The sequence below is a fragment of the Macrobrachium nipponense genome, chromosome 7, assembly GCF_015104395.2.
Source record: "Macrobrachium nipponense isolate FS-2020 chromosome 7, ASM1510439v2, whole genome shotgun sequence".
NCBI classification, from domain to species: domain Eukaryota; kingdom Metazoa; phylum Arthropoda; class Malacostraca; order Decapoda; family Palaemonidae; genus Macrobrachium; species Macrobrachium nipponense.
Window position 1 is genome coordinate 58,370,166 of NC_061109.1, and position 15,490 is coordinate 58,385,655.

Genomic DNA, 15,490 nt, shown 5'->3' on the forward strand with positions numbered 1-15,490 from the left:
CTTATTGCTTATATATCTAACAAAGTTCCTGAATAACATTAAACCTCTTCAGAGATGATCAATCTCAACTTCATGCAAATTTGCAAACTTCAAACTAACATCTCTTGTAAAGTATGCATACTTCAAAATGATATCTCTTGTAAATTATATGGCTGCACACTTCCTGCGAATATAATCAAACTTGCATGAAAACTCAAATGACATTTTAGAAAATGGATAATAAAAGACAATGAAAATTTTAAAATATTTAATTTTATCACATCATACAACCATAAGTTGCAATCCCTATGCCTAGATAAAAAGGTAAAATATTCACTCGGATAAAATAAATACCAATCCTAGCCAGTTTTAGGCATGAGTGCCCTTAACAGTTCATATCTTTCTTGCTTTTACAAAACCCTTAAATATTCCAAAAAAAAAAAAGCTTGAAATTCTGATTCCAAAAGATCTATAGCCCTACCAAACTCGAAAAAAAAAATTGTCTATTCTCTTAGCAACACACCTTTCTCACTGCAGCATCAATAAATCATTTACTTTACCTCTGTATCTAAAAATACAGGGAAGTGATGTGGCCTGGGACACTTGATGCGTGTCTGATAATGGTACATCAGGTAGAAGAAGAAATAAAAGGACCTTTCATTAGGTCTCACCTTCAAAAAGTGTTTTTTTTTATTCATTGTACAACAGTGCAATTTAGATTAATGAGATCTTTGATAATCTAGTGTTAGACTGTAAATTCTGTGAGACAAAACATTCGCTCCGCTTTACAATATACAAGAAGCACAGCAATGTGTTGAAACAAGAGCAACATTAATGACGTCTGGCTTTTATTTTGTGAACTTGCAACTGGCACACACAGTTCTAAATTTCAAATCAATTTCAAGTCACTTAAGCAATGATAAACACTAACTAATTCCACCAAAGGCCCAATGAAATAAAGGCTTTCAAACATAATAAAGATTGGCTCTGTGAAAACATGAGGAAAAAAGGAGACTTAAAACAAATAGTACAAAAAAAAGGAATATAACAGATATAAACTACAATCATGTGAAAAATATTGCACAAATATAATTTAATATTGCAAAATAAAGTCTGCAATAGTATGTATGTATATTAATACATATATACAGAGGGCTTTTGCCAACTTGATCAGTTGTGAAGAGGCCAATGATCAAGTTGGCAAAAGCTTCCTGTATATAGCAATAAACGTACATACATACATACTACTGAGGACCTTATTTTTTCATTTAAGTTTACGAAAAAATTATATCAAATAATTTAATTATTATCAAGTAACTTGATATGACCACTGAGTTTCAATCTTCAACTCAGATTACAACTGCTTCAATTAAATCATGCAAAATTTTAACAACAGTGTTATACACATGTGTCAATCAGAACAATTATCAAAATAATACAAGACAACTCTGCTGTCTGGTAAGACCTAAAGTGAGAAACATTTGATAAAAGAAAAACTCACAACTTGTCAATTTGATGTGACTAAAATGAAATATGCAATAACAAGATTTATCACTGAAATTAGGCAACAATTAAATTCTCCAACATATTTTGGGATTCTGTTACTGCAAGCAATGCCTGGTACCTTGAAACAAAATTTGACGCTATTTAATGATTAACAAGAAAATCAAAACAAACTACATGCACTTGCATTCTGACATTTCAAATTTCTACTAAAACTCTCCACAAGTTCAGGTAATTTTTTGACATAACGATCTACCAAAAGAGTTCAAAAAAGATTCATGACTGCATGAATGGTAGAAGCTGAAAGAAACAAGTTATCAAAAATTATTTATAAAAATTCTTACCCAATATAATTGCCAAATGCAGCGAGATACAACGATAATATCTAGATCACAATCTTCTTTCTTAAATACTTTTACAATAATGTTTAAAAATATTTTATAATTAACATTGTGATAAAATATCAGATACTTTTCAAAAATTACATGTCCTTATCTCTGGTGAATAACAAATGAATTCCAAAATGTAAAAATCTCAGGAATATTATACTGAGGTATTTATTAATCAGATGAAAAAGGGCATCTTAATCACCACTCAATCACCATCAAAACCATTCTACAAAACATTCCAGAGTACTCATCATACCAGTATGACAGATATTAGATAGGTAATTACTGCCTTCCATATACCAGCAACAGACTTAGCCACCACAAGACTTGTGTGTGTACTAGGTTACTTGATGTTGATGTAACAGACATACTATAATCACACATAAACTGTTGTGTGATTCATACTAAGCATATCATCATCTTCCTGCATATATTTTCATAGGATTCAAAAGTGAAAAAACATAATTGCAACTGTAATAATGCACTGAAATAATAATTGATTAGAATACATCAACTGAACAGATTTGCTCTAACTTACCCTTCACATAACCATGCAAAGAGGTATAATGTCATGAATCAATGGCTCAGAAATTAGTAGAAGTTAAACAAAATATAATGAAAATGTGGATATGATTATAAATCAATGGCTCAGAAATTAGAAGTTAAACCAAATATATGGAACAACTATTAACTGTATCAATGAAAATGTCCATATGATTATAAATCAATGAGAAAAACAAAGCAAAACTAGAACTAAAGTCAAGCAAAGAATAGCTATTGTAAATTTATTTTAACCAAATCAGAACCAAACTTCCTTCTGAGACTATTTAATGATGATCAAAATCCAAAAATTAGATGAAAGTCATGAGGCTCAAAAAAAAAAGTTAATATCTTAAAAGTTGACATGGTTATGTCCTTGCTCAAAAAAGCAATAGCAGGACAACAATTTGAAGGAGGACAACCCAGGCAATCATGAAGAAAGGGGCAGAAGAAGACCTAAACCTCCTGAGAGATCATGCAGAAAGAGCACTGGACAAAGAAGAACTAGGAGAAATAATGTTTTGTCTGCCTACACAAGGAAAGAGTGATCTAAAACATTTACAAAAGGCTGGAATCCATATTAGCTAATGTATTTTTATTTCCATGTTCTCTAAGCACCACTCCTAACAACTCTGAAAACTAAAAAAGATGTTCACTACATTCCCACCACCTACCTCTGGTAGAACACAATAGAAAAAGGAATATGACTCGATAAGGAAAGAATTTCAGACAGACATCTTAGATCATTTACGACTTAAATGAGGTAAATAACGTATACCTAAAACCAGAAATAAATTGCATTAGTTATTGGTTCTTTCTGCTACGTAAGTACCGTAATGCTAAAAAATCACTAAGCAGTTGGCGGACACACTTTCTAGCAAGGTACCTAAACAAACAAGCTCTCCACTACTTGGCAGTTTTATGCCAGAGTTACATGAAGGATGAATCACACTAACAAACAATAAAGGAGCCTTAATGGACCATTTTTACCTAAATGACTTTTACTTTTGCAAATTTCTTCCATTCTCTTGTAAACAACATAATCATGACAAGAATACAGGAGTTTGACAGAATTAATATCCCTTTGAATAATTAACATACAGTAGTTAGGTTCAGTTAATTAGAAGAAACAATGTTTTGTTACATTCTCAGCCACCTCAATACGTATAGTAATAAACAATACGTAGTAATAAAAAACATAGGCAATACCATTCACAAATGTCAGAAATACCCATTACTTTTTGTTTCCACTAAAAAGGTAAGATGTTGATAATTAAAGTTTCTCCTGGATGATGATGGACCAACTTCCAAAACATGACAAAACCAAGAATCTTAGTTAGCATTTAATATGCTACGACATAACTGACAAGCACAAATTCGTAATCTAAAACATGAGTCAATGGAAAAACTGAAATCTTCAAGTTCAACTGGTTAAGCATCAGCCATATCAATCAGAAGACAGTCAAACCTTCTTGACCAGTAGAAGGCAGTCTAACTTCGAACTAGTATAAGAATGTCTGTAATTCCAATGAAACTCTATTTATCAATGGATAATTTTATATTTATCAATATCATTGGAAGGGAATCTTCCAAAGACCAGAAAAAATCCTTCCATGGGTATCTTTAAAGCATCAAGTATTGTTCCGGGCAAATGGACACCCATATTGTATTTCATATCCTAAGAAGCAGTCATCACAGTGGCCTAAAGTGAAGTAACATTAAATGAAATATGTATCAGAAAGGAAATGAAAACTTTAAGTCAAAATCACAAAATGTATCCTCTGAGTGCTATGCACAAAGCCAATTAATTTAAACAATATATTATAGAATATAACATCATTCAAAACTTGACTCTAATGGCATTCCTAAATCTGCTTTGCACAGGATAATAACTTCATGGTTTTCTTGGCACTCTAATATAGATGAATCATTCATACAAACTTTAATGATGGATGATATGAAAAGCAAAGGCAATATGAATTAATAACTAAAATCTTTATCAGATGACATCAAACAGCTTGACTTCATTTCACTTGAAATGAAAAAAATTACATAAATAATAATAATAAATTATAGAAAGTGTTCCTACAAGATAGGAAAAGTTAAACAATAAATCAAAGAAATCTGAAAATAAAAAATAACATAAACCATATACTGTACTGAAGTTTAAAATGAAAACTGTTTTTCATTTAAATGACCCTCAACTTACTCTCTGAAGTGCTGTCACTTAGAAACCACATAAGATTGTCACAGGAACCTGACACAAAACTGCAGCAAACCTAAAACTTTCACAATACTTAGGTAAAAATATCTAAAGTAAGAACTTAAAAAATTATGATCAATTTGACAATGCACTGAGACGTTCATACATTCACTGCATAAAGAATTTATTAAAAGACATCACTCTTTCAGCCAACTTTTACATACTGTATGTATCTAGGAAATCGAAACTGTACATGTTCTGTAAAATGCCAAAAACCATCTTAACAATCATCTTGATATTCCATAGTCTCGTTCAACATCAATGAAGTACAAGTGGCAAGCAACAGAAAGCAAATACGATCCTCTTCAAAAATCAGGTAACAACTGTGACTCATCAGAAACAAAGGCCTTAGGTGACAAACTTGACGAAACAAAGAATTAGATTCAATTGAAAATGGACCTAGAGTGGACAGTTTTCCAAGACAAATTTCAGTGTACTATACACATTTTGCTGTGCAATGCTGTGCTTTAAATACGAAAGAAAAATATTATTTCTTTGACTTTAGCCAGACATAAATTTTCAATACCTTTCACAGTCATGGGAGGGTTCACACAGACACTTGAGCTGCAGTGCGTGGCGATTTGCAGCTCTCTGGCATTGGCTGAGTCCCCACTGCAGAATTTGGAACTGAAGTACCACTAACAACAGGAGGTACTCCTGAAGCTGGAGGAGATACTGCTGCAACTTGGGAAGTGGGATTCTGCAATCCAGCATTGCCAACTGCAGCATTGTTATTCCCTCTAGATCTGAAATACAGAAAAAATATCAATTACTGTGATGGCAATCGATAACAGGAGATTCCAACTTTCCTGATATTAAACATTAAAACCACAATTAGTTTCTATTTTAGTGTTCACTAAGTTGCATTATTAGTCTTGAAACTATATCCGTTACATTCTAAGTGCAAATAATGAGTGATATAAACAGCCTATATTAGTCACTCATAAAAAAAATGAACTTATCATGCTGCAATTCACGAATTAATCCAGTCATGATGGAACACTAACATTATTGCCCTATTGACATGTAAATTAAACTGGTTTAAGACATTCAATGATGTACGTATAAATTTTTTTAAGCGCAGTGTAGATGAGTACTTTTAGGAATTTACATGTAATGTAACCTAAATGAGGGATTAATGTAAATGTAAATGTATTTGCTAAAGCTGAATTTTCCAAAAAAGCAAATGTTACGAGTTTTACCACCAATCAATGATCAGTGGCCCCCTGGGGAAAATAGAAAAATTGAAGCCTCTTAATTGCGCAATACACTTTCAACACTATGATATGCATGGATTTTATACTTATCAGTTAAGAAACCAAGAAGTTTTATCACAATAAGACCCCACAAAAAATATCCTTATTAAGGAGCACAAACAATTTATTATGAGGCTGTTGTGATGTGTTTGAAGAAACTGTCCCTTTCATTTCTGAATACAGTATAGTAACTCTATCCTATGGTAATAGAAATGTTTTACCTTTTCCAAAAATAGTTTTTTCGCAACAACACTATGCTTTTTCTCCCTCTCTTCCCCATTTCCTGTTCTTGTAGATTGCACCAAAAATCTATGAGTACTGACTTCACACATCATCAACATGACTCCTTTCTAGGCTGTGCTTTTCTCTATGGTTTCCATAAGTTCAATTTTGTCTGAATTTATTTTATATCCTCTTTTCTCTATTCACACTTCTAGCCTTCAAATACTTCAACATTTCTTACACTCAACACCAGGTTTCAATACATACTTTATGAAGGACTGTACTTTGAGATATCATCCACCCTTGTAGCTTATAATGTTTTATTAACATTTAGAAAGTCCATTACCAGATAAATAACCTAGACATACCTAAAATGAAAATCAACTGAGAATTCTGAAACAGCTTTCACTAATACATCTACAGTGCTCAACCAGCAATTATACAAGCCCATACCATCGCAAGCATCAAATACAGACATAACTGCCCTGATGGGGGCATTACTGAGGATTGTGAGTTAAGCCTTTTGAGTATATTTTCATCACAGGAGTGTGAGAAACACTGCTGGTTATCTAAGGGAACTTAAGAGGCTCTCAGCTACATCAGCATTAGAAAGGAACCCTAAAATAAAAGATTCTTTTAAAATATTTAATTTCAAACCATTAATCAAAAGCAGTTTTACTGTCAGGACAGTGAGGCAGTAAAAGTAATAGAAACATGTCCAAATTCACAAAGTTTGGATTTTGTTATCCAACAGTACTAAAATGGATAAACTGAAACATTTTAAGCCCTACGATACTGTAATAGTATCAACAAAATATGAGCAATTTTCCCACTGATACTATAACATTCATTAACATAACTTGAGAAATTTTGCCACTATCTCAGTAATGAGGTAGTTTCTGAGCAATGAATTCCTCTCATAATTTTCAAAAGCAGTACCAATATGATCTTAACCCCTGATTACATTTCAAACCTTATCAATGATTGCGTAAAGAGCATTTTAATATAGCCTTCAGGGCACTCACCAATTTATAATGAGGATTACACTTACAAGCGTCCAAGTCTTCGGTGATTTGTGGCCTTATAGTCCCTGTGATATGCTCTACACAAGTCTGTCCAAGATCCAGAGCGCTATATTTAATAAAACCCCAAGTATAGCACATACATACTCGTAATTAGTCCATTAAAAGAAAACTATGTTCTACTGTGGGATGCTAAGTAAATCATTAAACAGACAGGGACACAAACCTGTGTTTACCCCCTCGTCGACTACGCTGTTTCTTACTGCCCCCATAACCGCCCCCTGGGTGCTGCACCGTGCTCCCATCTGCACCCCCCGCCTACAATACAGTAGAAGGATCATCAGTAACTCGTTATGATTCATGACAGCACAGCAAAAAACACTAAAATTTCTGGTCATAAAGAATTAATCTTTTTCACTAACATTAAAGACATGAACAATGTTTATGCTATATAAAGCAATACTTCATATCCTTGGCAGAGAGACACTGTTGCCCTATATATTCTTAAATGCTATTCTCTCTACTACATGAATTAGCTGAATAATACACTAAAAGAACATTTCAACGGAAATGTGAATGTAATTTACAACAGAAGTACTTGAGCATGAAAATTAAATTCATGTGTTTAACAAAAGACAGTATTATAAATGTTAGTTTTCATGCTCTACATCCAATTACAAACAATGACCAAAAATACCATTGTCTTGATAGAAAAAATTTCCTCTCAAACTGTTCACATGGAAAATAAACGAATTAGATACCATCACACAAATTAACAAGAACATTCATGAAACATCGAAGTCTGAAGGAATTAATGATTCACGAATATAAAAAAAATTTCATGCATTCATGCAGATCTAAGGCTTATCAGATATTTCTTATAGCAGTCTATAGGAAATCATCATAAAAAAAGACAATAACACAGGCTGGAATAAAATATATTTAACTCCATTAAAGCCTTGCCACTCCAATCCACATTAACTAGTTCCAGATGTAATCCTTAGTAACTGCTTGTAACCATGATACATGGCAACAAATTTAAATATATAACAAGAATGCGACCACAGAAAAGTATGAAATATCTATAAGTGGGGCACATGAATGAATGCATAATTAAATACATTCATCCTACAGCAGGAACTGGTGGTATGCAAACTTAGGAATCCACTTGAAAAATTACAACAATTCTTGAGATGTAAGATGCAAAAGAGAAAAAAAATCACAATTTTTTTTACGTAAATTGTATTTTTCTTAACTATACAAACCTGAGGTCCTTTCCATAAGGAATTACAGTGGTCCCCCCGTATTTGCGGGGGACGCGTACCAGACCCCCCTGTGAATAGTTAGAACCCGCGAATGTTTGGAACCCCTATAAAAATGCTAAAAACAGCCTATTTTGTTAGTTAAAACTCAAGAAAAACCCACTAAAAATTTTCATACATGGTTTTTTAATAGTTTTATCACAAAAAGTGCATTTTATGATGAAATTCATCAAAAAAACCAGGAATTTGTGGATATTTACCATAGAAAAATACCGCGAATGCGCGAATTTTCCGCGAATAATGCAGGGAAACGTTCCTGAGAGAAATCCGCGAATGTGTGAGTCCGCGAATCTGGAGAACGCGAATACAGGGGGTCCACTGTACTTTCGGTCGTAAAAGAATAACAACAAGGTAGTTAGGCAGTAACTGCTTGTCCAATAGTTGGAAGTCCCGCCCAACTGGACTTAAACATTCTATACTTTGCTTAAGACCCAAGAACAGATTGAGGGGTGGCATGAGGTGGGCATGTAAAGGACCTCACTTATAGTCAGAAGCAAGAAAACAATTATACGAGTATTGGGTTTGTCTCGAGCTAATGTCCTCTTCCTCCCTTGTTAGGAAGGGATGGATACATGCTTCTATACCTTAATGAAAGGGGATAGAATGGAGCTCAGTAATATAGCTTACCTGCATCGACGCCATTCCAGCATGTGATGACTGCAGCTCCCTGCCCATAGGAAGCGAGGAGAATGAAGGAGGAAGAGAAGCCAGTCACACACTCATTCACACCCATTCATACAGTTACACAAGGCAAGATGCAACCTTGTCCAGTTAGAGGAGCTGGGTAAGCTACACAACTTGTTGAGCAGCCACCACAGGTCCCAAGGAAAAGGTTATCCAAAGACCTATGAGCTACATCACAAAGGTAGGAGGAGGTGAACGTGGTCTGGTTGGACCAAACCCCTGCCTTCAATACCTGTCAAACTGACAGGTTCTTTTGGAACACAAGGGTAGGACCAATACCTCTGATTTCGTGGGCTCTCGAACGAAAGATACCAATGTCAAACCTCCCTTCGGAGGAGTACGCCTTCCTGATCATCTCACGAAGCCAAAAAGAGATAGTGTTCTAAGACCTCTTTCTTGGTCACCCCTGTGCTAATGAAGAGGCGTTGACACTCAAGCCAGAAATTACAAGTTCTCTTCAGATAGCACCATAGCACTATAATGGGACAAAGTAGCATCTCATCTAGGTCATTGCCACAAAAGTCCTCTAGGGAGGGGATCATAAAGGACTCAAATCTAGTGTCAGGGACCGAAGGATTCTCAGTCTTCACTACCATCAGGGAGGAAAGTGAGCGTAAGGGATCCCCATCCCCTCGAGTGTTTAATTATTATAAGACAGACCATGAAGCTCGCCTACTCTCTGCGCTGATACCAGGGCCAGCAAAAAGACGGTATTGAGGGTCAGATCTCTGTCTGACAATCTCAGAGAGGCTCGTAAGGTTCACAAGTCAAACTCCTTAACCCTTTAACGCCGATTAGACGTATTAAACGTCTATATAAATTGTCTGTTGGGTGCCGATTGGACGTATATACGTCGATATAAAAGTTTTTTTAAAAATTCGCGGAAAAATAGTTATAGGCCTACTATGCGAAAACTTTGAATCACGCGCCTTGGGGGATGCTGGGAGGTCACGGATCAAGGCGTTGTTTTGTTTACAATCGTTACCCGGGCATGCAAGCGCAAATTTCTTTCTCCTCGCACTAAAAAGCATCAGCGACACATCTCAGAAATTATTTCGTCACTTTGACATAATTTTTGCACCATTTCATATTAGCTGTTACATAAAGTATTATATATGAAAATGTGTGCAATTTCATGTAGAATACAACAAAAAACAACCCATGGTTGTAGCTTTTATCAGTTTTGAAATATTTTCATATAAATAACGATGTCCCAAAATTTCAACCTTCGGTCAACTTTGACTCTACCAAAATGGTCGAAAAACGCAATTGTAAGCTAAAACTCTTATATTCTAGTAATAGTCAATCATCTACCTTCATTTTGCAACAAATTGGAAGTCTCTAGCACAATATTTCGATTTATGGTGAATTTATGAAAAAAACTTTTTCCTTACGTCCGCGCGGTAACTCTTCCGAAAAAAATCAGACATTTTTTCGTCCGATTGTCGTAATGTTTGCACCATTTTAAATTAGCCGTTACATAAAGTTTTATATATGGAAATGTGCGCAATTTCATGTAGAATACAACAATAAAACCACCCATGGTTGTAGCTATTATCAGTTTTGAAATATTTTCATATAAATAACGATAAGTGGCAAAATTTCAACCTTCGGTCAAGTTTGACTCGACCGAAATGGTAAAAAAAAGCAATTGTAAGCTAAAACTCTTACATTCTAGTAATATTCAATCATTTATCTTTATTTTGCAACAAACTGAAAGTCTCTAGCACAAGATTTTGATTTATGGTGAATTTATGAAAAAAAAACATTTTCCTTACGTCCGCGCGATAACTCTTTCCTTACGTCCGCGCGGTAACTCTTCCGAAAAAAATCAGACATTTTTTTGTCCGATTGTCGTAATGTTTGCACCATTTAAAGTAGCCGTTACATAAAGTTTTATATATGAAAATGTGTGCAATTTCATGTAGAATACAACAATAAACAACCCATGGTTGTAGCTTTTATCAGTTTTGAAATATTTTCATATAAATAACGATAAATGCCAAAATTTCAACCTTCAGTCAACTTTGACTCGACCGAAATGGTAAAAAAACGCAATTGTAAGCTAAAACTATTACATTCTAGTAATATTCAAATATTTACCTTTATTTTGCAATAAATTGGAAGTCTCTAACGCAATATTTCGATTTATGGTGAATTTATGAAATAAACTTTTTCCTTATGTCCGTGCGGTAACTCTTCCAAAAAAATCATAGATTTTTTTGTCCGATTGTCGTAATGTTTGCACCATTCTAAATTAGCCGTTACATAAAGTTTTATATATGAAAATGTGCGCAATTTCATGTAGAATACAATAAAAAAACAACCCATGGTTGTAGCTTTTACAGACTAGTAATATTCAATCAATTACCTTCATTTTGCAAAAAATGGGAAGTCTCTAATACAATATTTTGATTTATGGTGAATTTTTGAAAACATCTTTTTTTTTATGTCCGCTCATTATGAATTCATGCATCATTTTGTGATAATATTTTCTCTGTGTTGCCTTGATCGTTTTACAATGTGTTATAAACCAAAATGATCGCAATTTAGTTTACAATACAACGAAAAAAAATTAACTCGTTAGCTTTAACCGTTTTGCTCACAGCGCGATTTGTATACAATTATATATGAAATTTTTTTTCGCTCTGTCACATATCCCAATATTTATATATGATAATGATATTTTTTTCATTTCTGATGGTTGCATACTAAACTTCAGGCAATGACAAAAAAAGGAGCCAAAAATGAACTTTTAATCTTTTAAAGTAAGCGTGCAGTTTCAGGACCAGGGCCAAGGTGAACCTATAGCCTTTAACTTCAGAGACAGAGAGGAGCTTCTCTCGGCGAAGAGCGACTAGGAAATCTGCGATCTGTTGAAGAGTGGCCCTGAGCAGAAAGATACCCCGTCCATGACACCAACCACAGAAGACAGACCACTTTCCCTGGAACACTGCTGTAGAGGACTGTCTGAAGTATCTTGCCATCTCTGTTGCTGCTCGGCGAGGAAATCCTCTCCCTCGCACAAAATGGTGGATAACCGCCAGCCGTGACAACACAGGGACTGTACTGCTGAGTGGTACCGCTCTACTTGTGGTTGACACAGAAGGTTGTGCCACAGGGGAATCTCGTGCGGTGCCTCAGAGAGAAGAGCCAACAGATCGGGAGCCACCAGAATCATCAAAAGATTGCTGGTGACTAGCACTCTGCTGATCACCCTGCAAATCAGACAGAACAGGGGAAAGGTGTAAACTTCGAGGTTGTCCCACGGATGTTGGTACGTGTCCTCTGCAGCTGCTCATTGGTCAAGCACCGTGGAGAAGAAAACCAGAAGTTTTCTGTTGTGGTGGGTAGTGAACAGGTCTACCACTGGACGCCCCCACAGGTCGAACAACCTTTCCGCCACGTCTGGGTGTAGGGACTACTCTGTCCTAATCACCCGATTCTGGTGACTGAGGTTGTCTGCCACTACATTCTCCTTGCCTTGAATGTATCTGGCCGACAGCTCTACAGAGTGCGCTGCAGCCCATTCGTGCACCTGCACTGTCAACTGATGCAACAGAAGAGACACTAGCCCCCCCGGTTTGTTGACATAAGCCACTACCGTGGTGTTGTCCCTCATCAACACCATGGCGTGTCCCATCACTCGATCCCAGAACTCTTGGAGGGCTAAGAAAGCCGCCCTGAGTTCCAGAATGTTGATGTGAAGGTGCTTGTCGTGTTGATTCCACACTCCTGCAGTCAGCAACTCCTCCAGCTGTGCGCCCCAACCTTCGTTCGATGCGTCCAAGAACAGAGGCATGTCTGGAGGGGGAGTGTGCAACTCCCCTCCTATCAAGAGGTTCCAGTCGTCTAACCATCAGGTTAAATACTTCTTCACTTCCTCCATTAGAGGGATGAGATAGGATTGAGGATCATGAGCCTGTGACCAACACTCCTTTAGTCTCCACTGAAGAGACCGCAGGGGTGAAGACGCCCGTGAGGGACTAGCTTCTCTAGTGACGACAGGTGACTGATCACGACCTGCCAAAGCTGAGCTGGCTGTTCCTGTCGAGACAGAAACAGTTGAGCTCCCTTCCTGAACTTGCTGATTCTGAGTCTACGGGGAAGACTCGTGCTGCTACCGTATCGATCAGCATGCCCAGATGCTTTATCCTCTGCTTGGGAATGAGATCTGACTTCTCGAAATTTATCACGATCCCTAGGTCGCAACAATAATTGAGAAGCCAATCCCTGTCCTGTAGCAACTGTGACAGCGACCTCAAGAGGACTAGCCAGTCATCAAAATACCTCAACAGATGTATCCCGACCAAGTAGGCCCAAGCCAACACCAAGGTGAACACCTGAGGGGAGGTCGAAAGTCCAAAACTATGGGCCTTGAATTGGAACACTGTCCCTTGAGGATAAAGCAATGGTACTTCCTGGAGGACTGATGGATGGGTATCTGAAAATACACATCCTTCAGGTCAGCCAAAAGCATGAAGTCGTTCTCCCTGATACAGGCAAGCACAGAGTAGGCCGTCTCCATCGAGACCCGAGTCTGGCGAACGAATCAGCTCAAGGGAGACAGATCTATCACCGGTCTCCAGGCCCCCGTAGCCTTCTCCACCAGTTAAAGCCTGCTGTAGAACCCTGGTGACGGATCTCATGCGACTTCCACAGCTCCCTTGCCCAGCATTGATTGCACCTCTTCCTTGAAAGCCAGATCCTTGGCAGAACCAGGGATGTAAGTTCGTAGTTGGACCGGATTTTCAGTGAGAGGTGGCCTCGACTCGAAGGGCAAAAGATATCCCTCCCAAAGGACATCCACCACCCAAGTCTCGGCTCCAGTGCTGCCATGTTGGTCAATGGCTCGCCAGGCACCCCACCACCAATGGCAGCAGCTGGGGGAGAATGCTGTCCCTAGTGTTTCCCTCTCTTCTTTCACTTGCCTCCCTTCCCACGAGAGAAGGGGGGTTGTTGTTCCCCTTTCGAAGCAAAGGAAGAAGGTTGGGTCTTTCCTCACACCCCCTTCGAAGGAGGAGTCTTCTTGGAGGCAGAGGAAGAGCTAGCTTGGCTCAAGGGCCTAGCCGCAGTTGCATGAGACAGCCCGGATGTCTTAGCAACTGCCTGGTGGACAAGGCGATCGCTGTCTTCAGCTCTACGCTTGTCTACCACAGCGTCCACCCTCTCTCTCTAGGGAAGAGAGAGGAGGAACCCAGCAATGGTCCGTTCCTTAAACCCAATGCCGACTTTGGGTCCGCAGACCTGGCTACATGAGTCAAGACAGTGTCCCTCCTCCTAAAACCAGGTTGGCCCACAGAGAACGATCACCAAACCACGGCGATGATCGATTCGTAGGTCTACAGGAGTGCTCTCCTTGTGGAGAAACACTCCCCCGAGAACCATAACAATGCTCACGCACGTCAGGAAAAGAGCGTGACCGACAATCGGGCGAAGGATAACATCCACCTGCATGACAAGAGCGAGTACCGTCCTCACGACGACTCTCAGTAATCAAAGAGACCGAAACCTCTCGAGAAGACTGAACAGGGAACCTCCTACCGGTCTCGCCGCATGTACAGTCCCGCAAGACCGTCACGTCACCCCTAGGAGCCGAGCGATCATCAGCAAGGCATGAGTCACCTGAGCAACTCACCCCTTCCCTCCACACCATGCCTGAATCGTGACAGCGAGCAGACTCAGCATCACCAACTCTAGCTGCACACTCATCGGTAGGTGTGCATGCACTCAGGGAAACTTGCGAACGAGAGCCCGAGATGGTCCCAATTCTAGAGGCAGAACCTTTCGGACTAGGTGCAGAAGTACGAGCCAAAGCTTGAACTTCTATAGTCCCCACCCCACGCGTTGCTAGGGGCAATGCGGCAGTTCCCGTTCCCGAAGGAACAGGAGAACCAGCAGAAGGCCTACCTGTCTCACCAGAGCAGTGAAACAGACCCTTAGAAGTCCCAGAACGAGACTTCTTATGAGAGAAAACAGCCTTCTTCTTCTTTGGTAGGGAAGCCTCGGAAGAAGTGGAAGTGGCAGACGACAATGACAAAGACGAAGACAAGGAGGAAGACGACAACACCTTTTGCTTCTTCTTCGACTTCTTCATCAGCTTCCTCAGAGCAGGCTCCAGGACAGCAGGGACCGGGGACACCAACACCACAGCTGGGAGGTCCAGCAGTGATGGTCTTTAGGGCCATTCATAAGTAGCTGGGGGAGAGAGAACTGCGTAACCTGGAGGAGGAGGTGCCAGATATGGTTCTACCCTCAAAGTACAGGTACTTTTCGTTTAACAATGGGGTTCCGTTCCAGCGCCCACGTC

General features: G+C 38.4%; 1 protein-coding gene across 2 annotated transcripts in view; it reads right to left on the bottom strand.

Annotated features, from left to right (window-relative positions):
- Window positions 1–232: 232 nt before the first annotated feature.
- The window catches only part of LOC135217253 (GTP-binding protein 1-like), a 108,904-nt gene continuing 93,646 nt past the window's right edge, over window positions 233–15,490 (bottom strand). For both annotated transcript variants that reach the window (XM_064252982.1, XM_064252983.1), the window contains 2 exons: window positions 7,401–7,492; window positions 233–5,420 (listed from right to left, as the gene is read on the bottom strand). In XM_064252982.1, coding sequence (XP_064109052.1) covers window positions 5,222–5,420; window positions 7,401–7,492 — 291 coding nt within the window. In that variant the 3' untranslated portion in view covers window positions 233–5,221. The remainder of the gene's footprint in view (window positions 5,421–7,400; window positions 7,493–15,490) is intronic.